The 20,875-nt window shown below is 38.1% G+C and overlaps 1 protein-coding gene across 1 annotated transcript in view; it reads left to right on the forward strand.

Moving 5' to 3' along the window:
- Positions 1 to 20,875, forward strand: part of MYO7B (myosin VIIB) — a 135,991-nt gene that overhangs the window by 83,829 nt on the left and 31,287 nt on the right. Inside the window, exon 19 of the mRNA XM_004387047.2 lies at positions 20,649 to 20,733. Coding sequence (XP_004387104.1) covers positions 20,649 to 20,733 — 85 coding nt within the window. The remainder of the gene's footprint in view (positions 1 to 20,648; positions 20,734 to 20,875) is intronic.

Below are 20,875 nucleotides of genomic sequence, written 5' to 3' on the forward strand. Positions count from 1 at the left end.
TTTAGGCTTTATATTCAGGTCTTTGATAAGTGTTTAATTTTTAAAAGCTAAGTTATCTAGTTTCTCTTCTTGTGTTTGTGCATTGTTGATTATGGTTTGTATCCTATTTATGCTGTATATTAGGGCCCCTAGCATTGTCCTTATTTTTTTTCCATGATCTTTATCATTTTAGATTTTATATTTAGGTCTTTGATCCATTTTGAGTTAGTTTTTGTGTATGGTTAAGGTATGGATCTTGTTTCATTTTTTTTACAGATGCACATCCAGTTATGCCAGCACCCTTTGTTAAAGAGTCTATTTCCCATTTAACAAACTTTGGCCCTTTGTGAGATATCAGCTGCTCATAAAAATAAAACAAACCCATTGCTGTTGAGTCAATTCCGACTCACAGGGACCTATAGGACAGAGTAAAACTGCCCCATAGGGTTTCCAAGGAGCAGCTAATGGATTTGAACTGTCAACGTTTTGGTCAGCAGCCAAGCTGTTAACTACTTCACCATAAGGGCTCCTCAGCTGCTCATAGATGGATGGATTTATGTCTGGGTTCTCAATTCTGTTCCATTGATCTATGTCTGTTTTTACCAATATCTGGCTGTTTTGACTACTGTGGCTGTATAACAAGATCTAAAATCAGGTAATGTGAGGCCTCCCACTTTGTTCTTCTTCAGTAATGCTTTACTTATCCAGGGCCTCTCCCCTTCCCATATAAAGTTGGTGATTTATTTCTCCATCTTGTTAAACAATGCTGTTGGAATTTGGATCAGGATTGCATTGTATCTGTAGATCACTTTGGGTAGAACTGACATTTTCACAATGTTGAGTCTTCCTATCCATGAGCATGGTATGTTTTCCTACTTATGTATGTGTCTTTTGGTTTCTTGCAGTAATGTTTTGTAGTTGTCTTTGTATAGGTGTTTTACATCCCTGGTTGGATTTATTCCTAAGTACTTTATCTTTTTGGGGGCTATTGTAAATGGTATTGATTTGGTGATTTCCTTTTCAAAATTCACTTCATTGGTGTAGAGGAATCCAACTGATTTTTTGTATGTTAATCTTGTACCCTGATACTTTGCTGAAATCTTTTATTCATTCCAATAGCTTTCTTATGGATTCTATGGGGTTTTCTGTGTATAAGATCATATCATCTGCAAATACGGATAGTTTTACTTCTTGCTTACCAATCTGAATGCCCTTTATTTCTTTTTTTCACCTTATTGCTCTAGGTAGGACTTCCAGCACAATGTTGAATAAGAGTGGTGATAATGGGCATCCTTATCTGGTTCCTGTTCTTGAGGGGAATGCTTTCAGTCTCCATTTAGAATGATGTTGGCTGTTGGCTTTGTATAAATGTGCTTTATTATATCAAGGAATTTCCCTTCTATTCCTATTTTGCTGAGAGTTTGTATCAGGAATGGGTGGTGGACTTTGTCCAATGCCTTTTCTGCACTGATTGATAAGATCATGTGATTATTTTCTTTTGTTTTATTTCTGTAGTGGATTACACTGATTGATTTTCCAGTGTTGAATCATCCCTGCATACCTGGTATGAATCCCACTTAGTCATAATGTATTATTTTTATATGCTGGTGAATTCTATTGGATAGAATTTTGTTGAGGGATATTGGTCTGTAGTTTTCTTTTTTTGTGATGTCTTTGCCTAGCTTTGGTATCAGGGTTATGCTGGTTTCATAGAATGAGTTCAGGAATATTTCTTCCTTTTCTATGCTCTGAAATAGCTTGAGTAGTATTAGTGTTAGCTCTTCTCTCAAACTATGATAGAATTCTCCAGTGAAGCTGTCTGGGCCAGGGCATTTTTTTTGTTGGGAGTTTTTTTAATCACCTCTTCAATGTCTTCTTTTGTTATGGGTCGGTTTAGTTTTTCTAACTCAGTTTGTGTTAGTTTAGTTAGGTAGTGTGCATCTAGAAATTTGTCCATTTCCTGTAGGTACAATTTTTCATAGTATTCTGTTATGACCCTTTTTTTTTCAGTTGGGTCTGTTGTGATATCACCCATCTAGTTCTTATTGGGGATATTTTCTTCCTCTTCTGTTTTTCTTTTGTCAGTTTGTGTGGCCATTTTTAATTTTAGCAATTCTGATAGGTGTATAGTGATATCTCCTTGTAGTTTTAATTTACATTTCTTTAATGGTTAATGATGTTGAACATCTGTTCGTATGCTTATTTGCAATCTGTATATATCTTCTTCAATGAAATATCCATTTTCTAATTGGATTGTTTATTGAGTTCTGAGAGTTCTTTATATACTATAGATATTGGTCCTTTATAGGATATCTGGTTTGCAGATATTTCCTCCCAGTCAATAGTTTGTCTTTTCCTCCTCTTAACAGGGTCTTTGCAAAGCAAAAGTTTTTAATTTTGACAAATTCCAATTTATCAAATTTTCTTTTTATGGATTATACTATTTGGTGTCAAGTCTGAGAACTCTATGCCTAGACCTAGATCCAAAAGATTTCCTCCTATGTTGTTGTTGTTAGGAGCCATCGAGTCAGTTCTGACTAACAGCGACCCTATGTACAGAACAAAACACTGCCCGGTCCTGCGCCATCCTCACGATCGTTATGTTTGAGCCCCTTGTTGCAGCCACTGTGTCAATTCATCTCTTTCGGGTCTTCCACTTTTTTGCTGACCCTCTGCTTTACCCAGCATGATGTCCTTCTCCAGGGACTGGTCCCACCTGATAACATGTCCAAAGTAGATGAGATGAAGTCTCACATCCTTGCTTCTGAAGAGCACTCTGGCTGTACTTCTTCCGAGACAAATTTATTGATTTTTCTGGCAGTCCATGGTATGTTCATATTCTTTGCCAACACCATAATTCAAGGCATTGATTCTTCTTTGGTCTTTCTTATCTTTGTCCAGCTTTTGCATGCATATGAGGCAATTGAAAATACCACGGCTTAGGTCAGGCACACCTTAGTCCTCAGAGTGACATCTTTGTCTTTTAAGACTTGAAAGAGGTCTTTTGCAGCAGATTTGCCCAATGCAATATGTCCTTTGATTTCTTGACTGCTGCTTCCATGGGTATTGATTGTGGATCCAAGTAAAGTGAAATCCTTGACGACTTCAATCTTTTCTCTGTTTCTCATGATGTTGCTCATAGGTCCAGTTGTGAGGATTTTTGTTTTCTTTATGTTGAGGTGTAATCCACACTGAAGGCTGTAGTCTTTGATCTTCTCAAGTCATCTTCTCTTTCAGCAAGCAGGTTGTTAATGAGTCTTCCTCCAATCCTGATGCCCCATTCTTCTTCATATAGTCCAGTTTCTTGGATTATTTACTCAGCACTCGAATTTTATAAGTATGGTGAAAGGATACAACCCTGATGTACACCTTTTCTGATTTTCAGCCATGTAGTATCCCCTTGTGCTGTTCAAATGACTACCTCTTGATCTATGTACAGGTTCCTCATGAGCTTGTGCTTTGTTTTGTGCATGTGTTTTGGACTTCTCATTCTTCACAATATTATCCGTAATTTGTTATGATCCACGCAGTCGGATGCCTTTGCATAGTCAATAAAACACAGGTAAACATCTTTCTGGTACTCTCTACTTTCATCCAAGATCCATCTCAAATCAGCAATGACATCCCTTACTCCAAATCCTCTTCTGAATCTATCTTGAATTTCTAGCAGTTCCCTGTTGATGTACTGCTGCAATCACTTTTGAATGATGTTCAGCAAAATTTTACTTACATGTGATATTAATGATATTGTTTGACAATTTCCGCATTCTGTTGGATCACCTTTCTGTAGAATGGGCACAAATATGGATCTCTTCCAGTCAGTTGGCCAGGTAGCTGTCTTCCAAATTTCCTGGCATAGACAAGTGAGCACCTCCAGTGCTGCATCCATTTGTTGAAACATCTCAATTGGTATTCCACCAATTCCTGGAGTCTTGTTTTTCGCCAATGCCTTCAGTGCAGCTTGGACGTCTTCCTTCAGTACCATTGGTTCTTGATCATATGCTACCTCTTAATATGTTTGAACATTGACCATCTCTTTTGGTACAGTGATTCTGTGTATTCCTTTCATCTTCTTTTGATGCCTCCTGTGTCATTCAGTATTTTGCCCATTGTTGTTGTTGTTAAGTGCCGTCGATTCCGACTCATAGTGACCTTATAGGACAGAGTAGAACTGGCCCATAGGGTTTCCAAGGAGCGGCTGGTGGATTCAAACTGCCAGCCTTTTGGTTAGCAGCCAAATGTTTAACCACTGCACCACTAGGGCTCCTTTTGCCCATAGAATCCTTCAATATTGCAACTTGAAGCTTGAATTTTTTTCTTCAGTTTTTTCAGCTTGAGAAATGCTGAGCATGTTCTTCCCTTTTGATTTTTTAACTCCAGGTCCTTGCACATGTCATTATAATACTTTACTTTGTCTTCTCCAGCCACCCTTTGAAATCTTCTGTTCAGCTCTTTTACTTCATCATTTTTTCCATTCGCTTTAGCTACTTTACATTCAAGAACAAGTTTCAGAGTCTCTTCTAACATCCATTATGGTCTTTTCTTTCTTGTCTTTTTAATGACCTTTTCCTTTCTTCATGTATGATGTCCTTGATGCCATCCCACAGCTCATCTGGTCTTAGGTCATTAGTGTTCAATGTGTCAATCTATTCTTGAGATGGTCTCTAAATTCAGGTGGGATATACTGAAGATTGTGCTTTGGCTTTCATGGACTTGTTTTAATTTTATTCAGCTTCAACTTGAACTTGCACACGAACAATTGTTGGTCTGTTCCGCAGTCAGCCCCTGGCCTTGTTCTGACTGATGATATTGAGCTTCTCCATCATCTCTTTGCACAGATTTAATCGATTTGACTCCTGTGTATTCCATTCGGTGAGGTCCATGTGTATAGTCACCGTTTATGTTGTTGAAAAAAGGTATTTGCAATGAAGAAGTCACTGGTCTTGCAAAAGTCTATCATGAGATCTCTGGCACCATTTCTATCACCAAGGCCATATTTTCCAACTACTGATCCTTCTTCTTTGCTCTCAGTTTTTGCATTCTAATCACCAGTAATTGTCAATACATCTTGATTGTATTTTTGATCAATTTCAGACTGCAGAAGCTGGTAAAAATCTTCAATTTCCTCATCTTTGGCATTAGCGGTTGGTGCATAAATTTGAATAATAGTCATATTAACTGGTTTTCCTAGTAAAAAACAAAAAAACCAAGCCAGTTGCCATCAAGTCGATTCTGACTTATAGTCACCCTATAGGACACAGTAGAACTGTCCCATATGTTTTCCCAGGATTGGCTGGTGGATTTGAACTGCCGACCTTTTGGTTAGCAGCTGAGCTCTTAACCACTGTGCCACCAGGGCTCTGGTCTACCTTGTAGGCATATGGATATTATCCTATCAGTGCAGTGACAGAAGAGTGGTGGTAATTGTTATATTTACATCTAAATATTTCGTTTTTTGAAGAATTGTAAGTGGTATTATATTTTTCATTTCAGTGTCCATGTGTTCATTGCTAGTCTATAGAAATATGATTTATTTTTGTGCATTGATCCTGTGACCTTGCTAAAGTCATTTACTTTTTGAAGATCCCTTGACATCATGTCATTTGCAAATAGGAACAATCTTCATGCTACCCCCCTTTTCTTGCCTTACTTCATTGGCTAGAACTTCCAGTACTATTTTGAATAGGAATGGTGAGAGTGGATATCCTTGCCTTTTTCACTGTCTTTAGGGGAAAGCATTCAGTTTTTCACCATTAAGTATGATGTTAGCTGTAGATTTTTTGTAGATGCTCTTTATCAAGTTAAGGAAATTCCCCTCTATTCTTAGTGTACATGAATAGGTGTTGAATTTTGTTAAAAGCTGTTTTCTGCATCAGTTGATATGATCATGTCATCTTTCTTCTTAAGACTTTTAATATGGTGTATTACATTGATTGATTTTCAAATATTGAGTCAGCCTTGCACTACTGGAATAAAACCCACTTGGTCATAGTGTATATTTCTTTTATATATATATTGCTAAATTCTATTTCATAATATTTTGTTAAGGATTTTTGCATCTATATTCACAAGGCCTGCAGTTTTCTTCTTTTGTACTGTCTTTGACTGGCTTTGGTATCACAGTAATATAGCTTTATAAAATGTATTGGGAAATGTTTTCTCCTATTTTTTTGGAAAAGATTCTTTAGAATTTTTAACTTTTTTTTAACATTTAAGATTTGGTAGAATTCTCCAGTGAAACCACCAGGTTCTGAATATTTCCTTTTTTTTTTTTTTAATTGTACTTCAGGTGAAGGTTTACCCTCTTGCTTCTTGACCTTTTTTTTTTTTTTTTGGGGAAAATATACATAGCCAAAGATACACCATTTCAAAAATTTCTACATGCACAGTTCACTGACATCGATTATGTTCTTCCAGTTGTGCTGCTATTCTCACTTTAGATGAAGGTTTACAGAACAAAATAGTTTCTCATTAAACAGTTAGTACACATTTTGCCCTATGACAATGGTTAACAACCCCACTACATGTCAACACTGTCCTTACTCAACCTTGGGTTCCCTATCACCAGCTTTCCTGTCCCCTTCTGCCTTCCAGTCCTTGTCCCAGGACTGCTGTGCCTCATTAGTCCTGTTTTGTTTTATAGGGCTGCCCAATCCCTGGCTGAACGGTGAACCTCAGAAGTGACTTCACCACTGTGCTAAAAGGGAGTCTGGGGGCCATACTCTCGGGGTTTCTTCAGTCTCTTTCAGGCCAGCAAACCTGGTCTTTTTTGTGTGTGTTGGAATTTTGTTCTACATCCTTTTCCAGCTCTGTCCAGAGCCCTCTGTTGTGATCTCTGTCAGAGCAGTCAGTGGTGGTAGCTGGGCACCATCTAGCTGTACTGTACTCAGTCTGGTGGAGGCCTTGGTAGCTGTGGTCCATTAGTCCTGGAGATTTCCTTTTGAGGACTTTTTAAATTTTGAATTCAGTTTCCTTAATAGTTACAGGACTATTAAGAGGATCTATTTCATATTGGGTGAGCTTTGGTAGTTTGTATTTTTCAAGAAATTGATCCATTTTATCCAACTTGTCACATTTGTAAGCAAGTCCTGGTGGCGCAGTGCTTCCAGTGCTCAGCAGCTAACTGAAAGATTCCTGGTTCAAACCCACCAGCCACTCAGCAAGAGAAAGCTGTGACAGTGCATCTGTCAAGATTTACAGACTTGGAAACCCTATGAGGCAGTTCTCCTCTATCCTATAGAGTCACTGTGCGTCGGAATCAACTCAAGGTTATTTTTGGGTTTTGTCACATTTATGTATCTAGATTAGTTTGTAGCATTCCTTCATTATCCTTTTAATGGACACAAGATCTGTAATGATATCCCGTATTTCATTGCTGATATTGGTAATTTATGTCTACCCTTTTTCTTTGTCAGTCTTGGTAGAGATTTGTCAATTTTATTTTCTTTTCAAAATCTTTTCAAAGAACCTGCTTTTTATTTCATTGGTTTTCTCTGTTGTTTTTCTATTTTCAATTTCATTGATTTCTGCTCTTGCTTTTATTATTTCCTTCTGCTTGCTTTAGGTTTATTTTGCTCTTTTTTTTTTTCTAGTTTCTTAAGATGGGAGCTTACGTTAATGATTCAAGACTTTTCCTCTTTTCTAATGCAAGCATTTAGTGCTATAAATTGCTCTTCAGCACTACTGTCCCTGTGTCCCACAAATTTTGATATATTGTATTTTTATTTTCATGCAGTTCAATGTATCTTTTTAATTTTCCTTGACAGTCCTGCTTTTCACAATAGTTATTCGGAAGCATGTTGTTTAGTTTCCAAGAGATTTTCCTGTTATCATTCTGTTATTGATCACTAGTTTGATTCCATTGTGGTCAGAGACACAGTATATATAATTTTATTTAAGTTTATTGACGTTTCCTTTATAGCCCAGGATATGGTCTATCTTGGTATATGTTCCATGGGCACCTGAGAAAAGCATGTATTCTGCTGTTGTTGGGTAGAGTAATCTAAAAATAATGATTAGATCCTGTTGGTTGATGGTGTTGAGTTCTTCTATACCCTTGCTGCTTTTCTGACTAATTGTTCTAGCAACTTTTAGAAAGCAGGTTATTGACATCTCCACTGTAATTTTGAATTTGCCCATTTTTCCTTTCTGTTCTATCAGTTTTTGCTTCACATATCTTTTTTTCTTTAATTTTTTTATCGTACTTTAGATGAAGGTTTACAGAACTAATAATTTCTCATTAAACAGTCAGTACACATATTGTTTTATGATATTGGTTAACAACCCCACGACATGTCAACACTCTCCCTTCTCAACCTTGAGGACCTTTTTTTTTGGTGAAAATATACGTAGCCAAAGTTACACCATTTTGAAAGTTTCTACATGTACAATTCAGGGACATTGATTACATTCTTTCAGTTGTGCTGCTATTCTCACTATCCTTTTCCAAATTATTCCATCACCATTATTTTCAACTCACTGTCCCCTAGGCTTCCCATCAAACCTTTTAGGTTACTGTTGTCAATTTGATCTCACATAGATAATTTTTTTTTTATTTTTGTACCTTAGATGAAGGTTTGCAGAACAGTTTCTCATTAAACAGTTAGTACACATATTGCCCTATGACAATGGTTAACAACCTCGTGACATGTCAACACTGTCCCTTCTCAACCTTGGGTTCCCTATCACCAGCTTTCCTGTCCTCTCCTGCCTTCTAGTCCTTGTCCCTGGACTGCTGTGCCTCATTACTCCTGTTTTGTTTTATGAGGCTGTCCAATCCCTGGCTGAACGGTGAACTTCAGGAGGGGCTTCACCACTGAGTAAAAGGGTGTCTGGGGGCCATACTCTTGGGGTTTCTCCAGTCTGTCAGGCCAGTAAATCTGGTCTTTTTCTTATGAGTTAGAATTATGTTCTACATCCTTTTCCAGCTCTGTCCAGGACCCTCTACTGTGATCCTGGTCAGAGTAGTCAGTGGTGGTAGCTGGGCACCATCTAGCTGTACTGGACTCAGTCTGGTGGAAGCCATGGTAGCTGTTGTCCGTTAGTCCTTTGGACTAATCTTTTCCTTGTATCTTGTTCTCTTCATTCTCCCTTGCTCCCGAAGGGGTGAGACCAATGGAGTATCTTAGATGGCTGCTCACGGGCTTTTAAGACCCTAGACGCTATTCACCAAGGTAGAATGTAGAACATTGTCTTTATACACTGTGTTATGCCAATTGAGCTAGATGTTCCCCGAGACCAAGGTCCCCACAGCCCTCCACCCAGCAATTCAGTCCCTCAGGGAGTTTGGAAGTGTCTATGGAGCTATGCTGGTTATGCTGGCTTCCCAGTAATGTGTACTGCCTTACCCTTCACCAAAGTTACCACTTGTCTATTTAGTCCCCCCCCCGACTCCTCCCATCCCTCGTAATCAACAAAGATTGTTTCTTTTTGTGTGTAAACTTTTACATGAGTTATACAGTAGAGCTCTCCTACAATATTTGTCACTATGTGATTGACTTATTTCACTCAGCGTAATGTCCTTCAGTTTTGTTCCTCTTACTCTCCTGTGTTGAGTTCCTTTTGTTTGTGGATTTTTTTTTTTTCTTTTGTTTTTGAGGTTTTGTTTTTACTGAGACTTTATGTTTTTCCTCTTTATTTTTATGAGTAGGTTTGTTAACTTTCTTTGTGGTTACTGTGAAATTTACCCTTATCTTCCTAGATTTGAACCAGTCAGTTGACTTCCTCTCCATTAGAAGGTTCTATAACTACGCTGTTTATTCCAGCTTTTATTGTTCTGATGCTGTTATCATTTACAGATTAACCTCTCTGGTTCCCTTTTGTAATTCTTTTGGTTTTGCATAGTCCTTAAGAGTTCATTTCCTAGGCTGGTATCTGGCTAGTACTATCCTGTGTCCTATATTCAGCCTGTGGTCTGAAATTGTTTGTTCTCAGATTGAAGGACTTCCTTTAATAAGTCTCATAAGTTTGGTTTGGTTTTTACATAGTCCCTTAATTTCTGTTTATCTGGAAATGACCTAATTTCACCATCATATTTGAACAAGAGTTTTACAGGATATATTATTCTTGGCTGGCAATTTTTTTCTTTCAAGGTTTTATATATGTCATCCCATTGCCTTCTTGCCTGCATGGTTTCTGCTGAATAATTTGAGCTTAGTCTTATGTTTCTCCTCTGTATGTGAGTTTTTGTTTTTCTTGAGCTGCTCTCAGGATTCTTGGTTGGTCTTTGGTTTTAGTGAGTATGATTATGATATGCTTAGGTGATTTTCTTTTGGGGTCTATCCTATATGGGATTCGTTGAGATTCTTGGATGGTCAGCTTTTCATCTTTCATGATATTGGGGAAGTTTTCTGTCAGCAATTCTTCAATGATCCTCTCTGTGTCTTCTGTTTTCTCCCCCTGTTCTGGAACTCCAATCACTCGCAGATTTTTGCTTTTGATTGTATCCCACGTAATTCTCAGGATCTCTTCATTTTTCTTTGTTCTTTTTTCTGATTTTTCCTCAAACAGAGTTGTATACAAGTGTTTGTCTTCAATTCCACTGATCCTGTCTTCCACCGCTTCAAATCTGCTCTTCAGCCCTTCTATGACACTGTCCATTTCTGAAATCTTGTATGTTTATCTTTTGGATTTCTAATTGTTGTTTTTGTATGATTTCTGGTTGTGAATTTATTTTGGCATTTTGTTCCTGCATTATTTTCCCGAATTCTTCCATTTTTTTGTTGGTATTTTCCATGAATTTGTCTGCCTTTTTCATGAATTTGTCTATTTTTCCTCATTTTTGTCTGCTTTTTGCTTCAACTCCTGGATAATTCTGAGTATTAGAGATTTGAATTCCCTATCAGGTAGTTCTAGTGTCTTTTCTTCTACTGGAAAGTCATCTGGTGTTTTATTTTTTATGCCTACTAGAACCATCCTGTCCTGTTTTTGTAAATGTTTTGATGTTGTCTGCTGTCTTCGGGCCATTCAGTAGTTATTTTTCTTGTTTATTGATTGTAGATTTGTTTGTTTTGTCCTTTTTTTATTATTTGGCTATGTCTGAGCAGGTGGGCTGTGTATTCTTTGTTGTTTGCTCGTCTGTGGGCGCAATACTTTTCGCCTCCTTCTCTAATGGGCAGGGTCAGTTGCTCAGATATGGTACAGCAGGGCAGGTCTAGCTGAAGATGAGTTGCTGGGATGGTTGTTTGTGGCACTTACTGCAGTCACCGGGCGTGTTGGTAATCAGTGCAAGGCAGGTTCCGGTATGCCGTGCCTGTGCTGCTTGGTGGTGTGATGTTAAGTGCATGGTGCAGATAGGCAGGATGGAGGGGGGAGATAGTGATGAGTGGAGCTAAGATGGGTATGGGAGAGAGGAGAGAGGAACAGGAGCCAAAAACATACAAACAAAAAAGAGTGCTAGGGGAGCTTGCCGTTTGGAGTGGAGAGATGAGAGACTATGAAATGGAGAAAAACAAAAAGGGTAAGAAGAAAGAAAAGAATGAACCAATAAAAATTAGAAAGAAAAAAGAACAGCAAAGCTCCCAGGGATCCCACCAGTGCAGCTATGAGGTCTGGGGAAGTTGTTCCCAGGTGTTGAAGTACAGCCTGGCTAGGAGGCGTAGAGGTATTCAGTGCCAGGTATCCAGGGGACAGGAAGAGAAGGAAGGTATAGAGAGACGAGAAACTGAGTAATGAAGAAAGACAACAAGGGAAAAAGAGGGGAAATAAAACAAAACAAATTTTAAAAAAAGAACAAGAAAAACCCCCAAAAAAACAGAAAGGGAAAAAAGAAATGCTCTCAGGGATCCCTCTGTGCGTCTGCGCAAGCTGAGGGGATAGGTCCCAAGCCACAAAGCACTGTCCAGCCAGAATGGGCTCCCAACTCGAGAAAAGAAAAAGAAAACAAACAAAGAAGCCCCAGGATCCCAGCAGCGTGGCAGCACGGACCGGGAAGCATTTCCACACTCGAACTGAGCTCCACAGCCCCTCAGAAAGACGCAAAGATGGTGCATGGAGCCACATATTTGAGCAAAAGAAGGGGAAGGTGGTGAGAGGTAAGGAAGAAATCAAAAGAAGTGGAAAAAACCAACACCAGCAGCCAACAAATGGCACTCAAGGAGTCTGCCAGTGTGGGAGGGTGGAATCCAAGCAGCTGGTGCTTCCTGGCCAAGAGACTGTGGCCACGGAAAGCAGAGGAGGCCGAGTGGGGGTGAAGAAGGGTGGGGGGTGGGAAAACATATATCGCTCTTTGCCGGTTGTTCTGTCTCCTGCTGGAAGCTCCGTGAAGCTGCTTTCTCGTACCGCCTATTTGCTGGTTTCTAATAGGAGTCCAAGATGGCGGATCTGCGCTGCATTAGCTGATAGGGGACCTCTTGATGTATGTCTCCTCACTCTCTGTTCTCTGTCAGTTTCTTATTCCATTTGGTGCTTGGCTGAGTTCTTTATCTCTTCATTTGATGTTTAGGATTTCAGGATTGCTGTTTTCTCTGTTTGGCTTAGTTTTTCAGATATTTGCTGTGGAGGGATGGCATGGTGCTTCTGCCTAGAGCGCCATGTTGCCAGAAGTCCTGCTTCACATATCTTGCATTTCTGTTGTTTGGTGCATACACATTTAGGATTGCTATGTCTTTTTGGTGGGTTGACCTTTTTATCATTATGTAATGTCTCTGGTAACTTTCTTTACTCTGAAATCTACTTTATTTGATAGTAATATAGTCACTCCTGCTATCTTTTGATTAACATTTGCATGATATACGTTTTTCCATCCTTTTACTTTCAACCTAACTGTATCACTATATTTGAAGTGAGTTTCTTGTAAGCAGTACATAGCTGAGTCATGTTTTTAAATCCACTTGGTCAATCTCTGACTTTTAATTGGTATATTTAGACCACTTATGTAATATATATTAGAGCTTAAGTCTGCCATGTTTTATTTTTTGTTTTCTATTTGTTCTCTCTGATTTTCATTTCTGTTTTCTTTTTCCTGTGGGTTACTTAAATACTTTTTAGAATTCCAGTTTGATTTAGCTATAGTGTTTTTTAGTATACCTCTTTGTGTAACTTTTTTAATGGTAGGTCTAGGTATTACATTATATAAACACAACTTAAGACAATCATTATTTTACCACTTTGAATGAAGTATAGGAAGTTTACCTCTCTTTATGTCTATTTACCCTCCCCCATTTGTAAATAGTCTTCTTAAATATTTCCTCTACATGCATTTAATTTCCATATATTTATGAGTTTCCCAAATTTTCCCTGTTATTGATTTGTAATTTCATTTCATTGTGGTTGGAAAACATGCTTTGTATTATTTCTATCCTTTTAAATTTGTTGAGGTTTGTTTTATGGCCTACTATGTGGTGTCACTATGAGTTGGAATTGACTCAACAGCAGTGAGTTTGGATTTGGTTTGGATGTGGTGTATCCTGGAGAATAGTAGAAAAAAATCATTAATGAAATTAATATTGCATTGGAAAATATTCACTCAATTCAAAATAAAGCCATAAAAGAGGAATAGAGGAACAAAAAAAGAACATGAGATGTAATGAAAACATGTGCACATGAGAAGCTATTGCTGTTGGGTAGAGTGTTCTATGAATGTCTGTTAGGTCTAGTTGGTCTATAGTGTTGTTCAGGTCTTCTATTTCTTTGCTGATCTTCTGTCTAGTTGTTCTATCCATTATTGAAAGTGAGGTATTAAAGTCTCCAACAATTATTGTAGAATTTTCTACTTCTTCCTTCATTTTTGTCTGTTTTTGCATTTATTTTAGTGCTCTATTATTAGATGGATATATGTTGATTGCATTCATATATATCTTCCTGATGGATTAACACTTTGATCATTATAAAATGTACCTCTTTATCACCAGTAACATTTTTTGTTTTAAATTCTATTTTGTCCGATATTAGCATAGCCACTCCAGCTTTCCTGTGGCTGCTGTTTGCATGATATATTTTTTCTTTTTACTTTTAATCTATTTGTATCTTTGATTCTAAAATGTGTCTCCTGTGGACAACATATAGTTGGATCATGTTTTTTCATTCATCCTGACAATCTCTGCTGTTTGATTGGCTTGTCTAATCAATTCACATTTAATGTTATTATTGATATAGTTAGATTTACACCTGACATTTTATTTTTTGTTTTCTATATGTCTCATATCTTTTTTGCTACTCTAATTCCTCCTTACTGCTTTCTTTTGCATTGGGTGAATATATTCTAATGTAGCATTTTATTTCATTAATGATTTTTTTCTTCTATATGTTTTTGAGTTTTTAAGTGGTTGCTCTGTTGTTGCTATTGTTAGTTACTGTCCAGTCAATTCTGACTCATGGTGACCCCGCATGTGTGGAGTAGAACTGCTTCATAGGATTTTCAAGGCTGTGACTTTGCTGAAGCAGATTGCCAGACCTGTCTTCTGAGAAGCCTCTGGGTGGGTTTCAACCATCAACCTTTCAGCTAGTAGTCGAGGACTTAACCATGTGCACCACCCAGGGACTCCACTGGTTGCTCTAGGGTTTACCATATATATCATAAATTATTATAATCAGCTTCAGATTTGTATTAGCTTCATTCTAGTGATACATAGAAACACTATTCCTATATAGCTCTATTCTATCCCCTCCTCTTTTGTGGTATTGTTATTATGCATAATATATCTATTAGTGTTATAAATCCAGCAAAACATTGTTATAATTATTACTTTCTCATCTGCCATCATTTTTTTAGTCCATTACAATTTTGCTCCCACCCACCTCCTTTGTGCTGTTATTGACAAATATATTACATATACTTTATATTTCTACATGCTATAGGTCCAGGAGTACATTATATACATGTTATTTTATAAATTGCTTTTTAGATCACTTGAGAGAGGAAAAGAGAAAAACATGCATTTTATAATGACATAATTACCTTTAGCAGTGCTCTTTTTTGTTCACGTGGATTCAGATTACCTTCTGGGGTCACTTGCTTTTAGCCTGAAAAACTTCCTTTAGTATTTCTTGTAAGGCAAGTCTGCTAGCAACAAATCCTCTCAGTTTTTGTTTATCTGGGAAAGTTTTTGTTTCACCTTCATTTTTCAAAGATAGCTTTGCTGGATATAGAATTCTTGGATAATAGTTTGGTTCCCCACCCCGCACCTTGATCATTTTGAATATGTTATCCTGCTGCCTTCTGGCCTCCATTGTTTCTGTTGAGAAGTTAGCTGTTAATCTTATTGGGGTTTCCTTGTAAGTGACATATCATTTTTCTCTTGCTTCTTTCAGGATTTTCTTTTTGTCTTTGACTTTCAACATTTTTACTAAAATGTGTCTGTCTTTTTGGATTTATACTACTTGCAGTTAATTGAGTGTTATGGATATGTCAGTTATTTGTTTATCTACCTATCTATTTTAGTAAATTTGCAAAGTATTCAGTCACTATTTCTTCACTTTTTCTTCTTTCTCTTTTTGTTACTCCCATTATTCATAAGTTTTGTATTTAATGGTCTCCCACGTTTCTCTGAGGCTCTGTTTATTTTTCTTTTTCTTTTTTTTCTGTTCTTCAGCTTGCATAATCTCTATCAACCTGTTTTTCGAGTTCACTAATTCTTTCTTCTGCCAGTTCAAATCTATGTTGAACCCCTTTAGCGAATTTTTATTTCAGTTACACTTTTCAACTCCAGAATTTCCATTGGGTTCCTTTTTATGATTTCTATCTCTTTATTGATATTCTTTATTTGATGTGACAAGGTTGTGGAGTGGTTAGAGTGCTGCAACCCAAAAGGTTGGAGGTTCCACTCCACCAGCAGCTCTGAGGGATAAAGATGTGGCAGTCCACTTCTATAAAGTCTACAGCCTTGGAAACCCTATGGGGGAAGTTCTACTCTGTCCTATAGTGTCACTATGAGATGCAATCAGCTCCATGGCAATGGGTTTGTTTTATTTGATGTGACATTGTCATCACACCTTCCTTTAGTTTTGTGAACAAATTTAATGGCTACTTTGACATCTTTTTCTATTAAATCTGACTTCTGGTCACTCTCACAGGTAGTTTCTCTTGCCTGTTTTTTTTCTACTTTATGTTTCATTACATGACTCGTAGTTTTTTTGTTAGAGACTAGACATTATTGATAATATACTGTAGCAACTGTGGATACTGGTCCCCCTCTTCTGAGACTTTTTATTGTTTTTTGCTTGTTTATTTGTTTATTGGCTGGCTGGATTATTTTAGTGAAGTCTGTACACAATATTAAGCCTCTAATGTTGCTCTTCAAGGAAGCACAGCTTCAGGTATGCCATATCAGACAGTGTTGTCAATTTTACTTTAACTTTCAAACATAATTTTAAAAACTCCAGCAGAGAAGGAAAGCCTATCATATTTACCCATATTTTTGCTTATGACATTCTTTCTTCCTTCCTGATGTTCCAAAGTTTCATCTTTTATCGTTTCCCTTCTGTTTAGAAAACTTCTTTGACCATTCTTTTAGGGTCAGTCTGCTGACAACAAATTCTCTTAGTTTTCCTTTGTCTGAGAATGGCTTGATTTCCCCTTAATCCCTAAAGGATATTGCAGTGGATATAGTATTCTGAGTTGACAGTTGTTTTCTTTCAGGGCTTGGAAAATGTGTACCATTTCATTCTGGCCTCCTTGGTTTTTGTTGAGAAATCTGCCATCATTCTAATGATTTTTCCCTTGTAGGTAAGGTGTTGTTTCTTTCTCATTGTTGTCAAGATTTTTCATTTGTCTTTAGTTTTCGAAGTTTGACTATGATGTGTCTTGATATGGATGTCTTTGGTTTATCCTGTTTGGAATTTTCTCAGCTTCTTAAATCTAAGTTACGGCTTTTGTAAAATTCAGGAAGTTTTCAGCCTTTATTTCTTTGAGCAGCTTTTCAGTCCTGTGTCTTTGTCCTTTCCTTCTGGGATACTGATGCTTTAGTTACAGTCCCACAGGTCCCTGAAGTTCTGTTCATTTTTTTTTTCAGTCTATTTTCTCTCTGTTATTCAGGTTAGGTAATTTCTATTGTTTTATGTTCAAGTTCACCAATTCTTTCCTCTGTCCTTTCCATTTTGTTGTTGAACTCATTCATTTTTTTTTTAATTTGTTTTTGTGTTTTAAATTTCAGTTCTAAAATTTTCATTTGGCTCTTCCTTTTTTATTTTTTTTCATTGTTGATAATATACACAGCAAAACATACACCAATTCAACCACTTCTACGCGCACAATTCAGTGACATTTATTACATTTAAGTTATGCAACCATTCTCACCCACCTTTTCTTAGTTGTTCCTCCCCATTAACATAAACACACTGCCCTCTAAGGTTCCTATCTAATCTTTTGAGTTGCTATTGTCACTTTGATCCCATATAGATAGTTCTTAAAAGAGCATAATGCTCAAGGCAGACATTTTTTGCTAGTTAAGCTAAACTATTGTTTCATTTTAAGAAGACTTCAGGTAATATTTTTGGTTTAAGTTTTAAAGATTATCTCAGGGCAATAGTTTCAGGGGTTCATCCAGCATCCATGACTCCAGAAAGTCTGGAGTCCATGAGAATTTGAAATTCTGCTCTGCATTTTCCCTCTTTTGATCAGCATTCTTCTATGGACTCTTTGATCAAAATGTTCAGTAATGGTACCTGGGCATCATCAAGTTCTGTTCTCGTGACAAGGGGGGCAATTGTTCATGGAGGCAATTAGCCACGCATTTCATATCCTCCTCCTATTCCTGACTGTTCCTCCTATTTCTTCCTCTGTTGCTCCAGGTGAATAGAGACCAATTGTCATGACTTGGATGGCCGCTTGCAAGCTTTTAAGACCCCAGAAACTATGCAGTGAACTAGGAGGTAGAATAGAAGCACTAAACACGTTAGTAGACCAATTAACTGGGATATCCCATGAAACCATGACCCCAAACCTCCAAACCAAGGAACCAAATCCCAGGAAGTTTTTGGCTGTACATAAGCAGCCTCAGCAGCTACTCTTTTAGTTGTTGTAAATATATCTGTCATACAACTTTTGTCAGCTCAACTTTTTACAGGTGTACAACTTATTGACAGGAATTACAATAACTGGCTATGCAACTCTATCCTTAATCAATGTGTCTGGCTCTTCTTTATATCTCCTTTTTCTTTACTGAGATGTTCTATTTTTGTATTTCTTTCCAGTGTGTTAGTAATTGCTCATTGGAGCATTTTTTTAGGATGATTAACATCTGTCTCATCTCAGTGTTGGCATCTATTGACTGTCTTTTTTCATTCAAGTTGTTATTTTCCTGGTTCTTGGTATGATGAGTGATTTTTGACTGAAACCTGGACATTTTAAGTATTATGTTATGATACTATAGATTTTATTTAAACTTCCTGTTTTAACTTGTTTCCTCTGACACCACTCTGAAAGGGGAGGGGGGGTTTCTATCTCCTTACTGCCAGTTAAGGGTAAAAATACAGGTTTCCCACATGGCCTCCATTAACACCCAAGATGGGTAGAGGCCTCTTGTTACTGCTAGGTGTGGTTGGGAGTTCCCACTCCTCCCTTAGGCTACAGATTTTATTGTCTGTTCCCATTGGCATTTCTGGGTTTCCAGCATCTGCATTATCCAGTCTGGGATATATGAGGCAAAAAGAAAATCTGGGGAACTTACTGCTGTGTTATTCCTTGGGTCTTAAGATCCCTAGCCAGTCTTTTTTCTTGTCTCCACCTTTTAGAGTCTACTTATATTTGTTTTATACATAATTTTTAGGGGTTTTAGTTGTACTTAGCAGGAGAAATAGAGAAAAGTACACCAACTCTATCTTCCAGAAGTGTCCACCATTGATATTTAATGGCATTCTTGCTTTTCTGGCCAATGAAATTAGACAAGAAAATAACAGAAAAGGTATAAAGCAGGATTCCTCAACCTCAGCACTACTGACATTTGGAACCAAATAAATTTTGTTGTTGGGGGCTGTCCTGTGCATTGTAAGATGTTTAGCAGCATCCCTGGCCTCTACCCACTAGATGTCAGTAGTAAAACCAAGCCCCTCTTCCCCTAACTGCTGAATCCTAGCAACCAAAAATCTCTCTAGACATTACAAAATTATCTTTGTTTTGAGATGATTTAATTGTTTACTCTGGAAACTGGTGGTTCTCAACTATGGCTGCATATTAGAATCACTTATTGTTGTTGTGGTTTGGTGCCATTGAGTCAGTTCCAACTCATAGTGATCCTGTGTACAACAGAACAAAGCACTGCCCGGTCCTATGCCATCCTCACAATCGTTCCTATGTTTGAGCCTATTGTTGCAGCCACTGTGTCAATCCATCTCCTTGAGAATCTTCCTCTTTTTCGCCCACCCTCTACTTTACCAATCATCCTTTCCTTCTCCAGGGACTGGTCCCTCCTGATAACATGTCCAAAGAAGGTGAGACAGAATCTCGCCATATTCACTTCTAACGTGAATTCTGGCTGTACTTCTTCCAAGAGAGATTTGTTCGTTCTCCTGGCAGTCCATGGTATATTCAATATTCTTCCCCAACACTGTAATTCAAAGGCATCAATTCTTCTTTGGTCTTCTTTATTCATTGTCCAGCTTTTGCATGCTTTAGTCATGCCAAATTATCTTTGTTTTCAGATGATTTAATTGTTTACTTTGGAAAGCAGTGGCTCTCAACTATGGCTGCATATTAGAATCACCTAGAGTGTTAAATGTGTGTGTGTGTGTGTGTGTGTGTATACTCCACATATTTATATATACATACACACACACATTCTTCAGACCCCATCAGCAAAGATTCTGACTTAATTAGACTAGGGTGGAACCCAGTCATCAATAAACATTAAAGTTCTCCAGGTGATTTTAATATGGTTGAGATCCACTGTTCCAAACCTAAGAAAATCTCCTGGAAAGTTATTAGAAATGATAAGAAAACTAAATAGAGTGTCAGATAAAAGATGTATCTGTACGTACCACACTTTCCTGGGTGTCTCTGCCTCCTCCCGAGTCTGGTTATCCCTCCATGTCTGCTAACGTTCCTCCCAGCAGAAGAGAACAGAGTTTGATGGTGCTCTCCAGGTTACCAGGGGACCCCGGGCTGGTGGGCTGCCCTCCTGCCTTGACCTGCTCCCAGAGAGGGCTCTGGGTCCTGGGATTTCTGACCTGAAATGATCACCTAGTTTCTGGTTTCTGGTGGTGAGAAGAGGGGGGCCGGTCAAGGAATAAAAAGTTGAAAATGGTTTTTATCCCTTCATAGATCTTTGGAGGGAATGAGGAAGATGTACCTGATTATTTTAAAAATTGTACTGTCTTTATTCACAAATGCAATATTAGTAGCAAACCAAGATGCTGATAGTAGATTTTATTTTCCTACCCTGGCCATGAAGGAGCCCTAGTGGCGCAGTGGTTGAGCGCTCAGCTGCCAACCAAAAGGTCTGTGGTTCAAACACACCAGCGGCTCCATGGGAGAAAGATGTGGCAGTCTGCTTCCATAAAGATTTACAGCCTTAGAAACCCTACGGGCAGTTGTACTCTGTCCCGTAGGGTCACTATGAGTAGGAATCGACTCCATGGCAGTGGGTTTGGTTTTTTGGGTAATCTGGCCGTATGTCTTTGGTCTATAAGGCTTCTGAAAAAGAAGTATTGTATGTATCCATTTCCCCAGCATTTCCTGATCCCTCTTGCCCCCTTGAAATGTCTGGGGCTATTCAATGCTCTGCGTTCCCTTCCAGGAAGGAGTTCCTGAGGCAGAAGCAGGCTGCCGTGACCCTCCAGGCCAACTGGAGAGGGTTCAGCACCCGGAGAAATTTCAAGCTGGTGAGAAAGCCATCTAGAGAGGCTGGGTCTGGAAGCAGGGGGTCACACTGCCCAATAAAAAGCAAATTTAAAATGTTTATTTAAATGTGAGATCACAGGTAGGAAGGATCAATCACTAACAGACGTGGCATACAGAGTTTAA

The sequence above is a fragment of the Trichechus manatus genome, unplaced genomic scaffold (genome assembly GCF_000243295.1).
Source record: "Trichechus manatus latirostris isolate Lorelei unplaced genomic scaffold, TriManLat1.0 scaffold00179, whole genome shotgun sequence".
Classification (NCBI taxonomy): domain Eukaryota; kingdom Metazoa; phylum Chordata; class Mammalia; order Sirenia; family Trichechidae; genus Trichechus; species Trichechus manatus.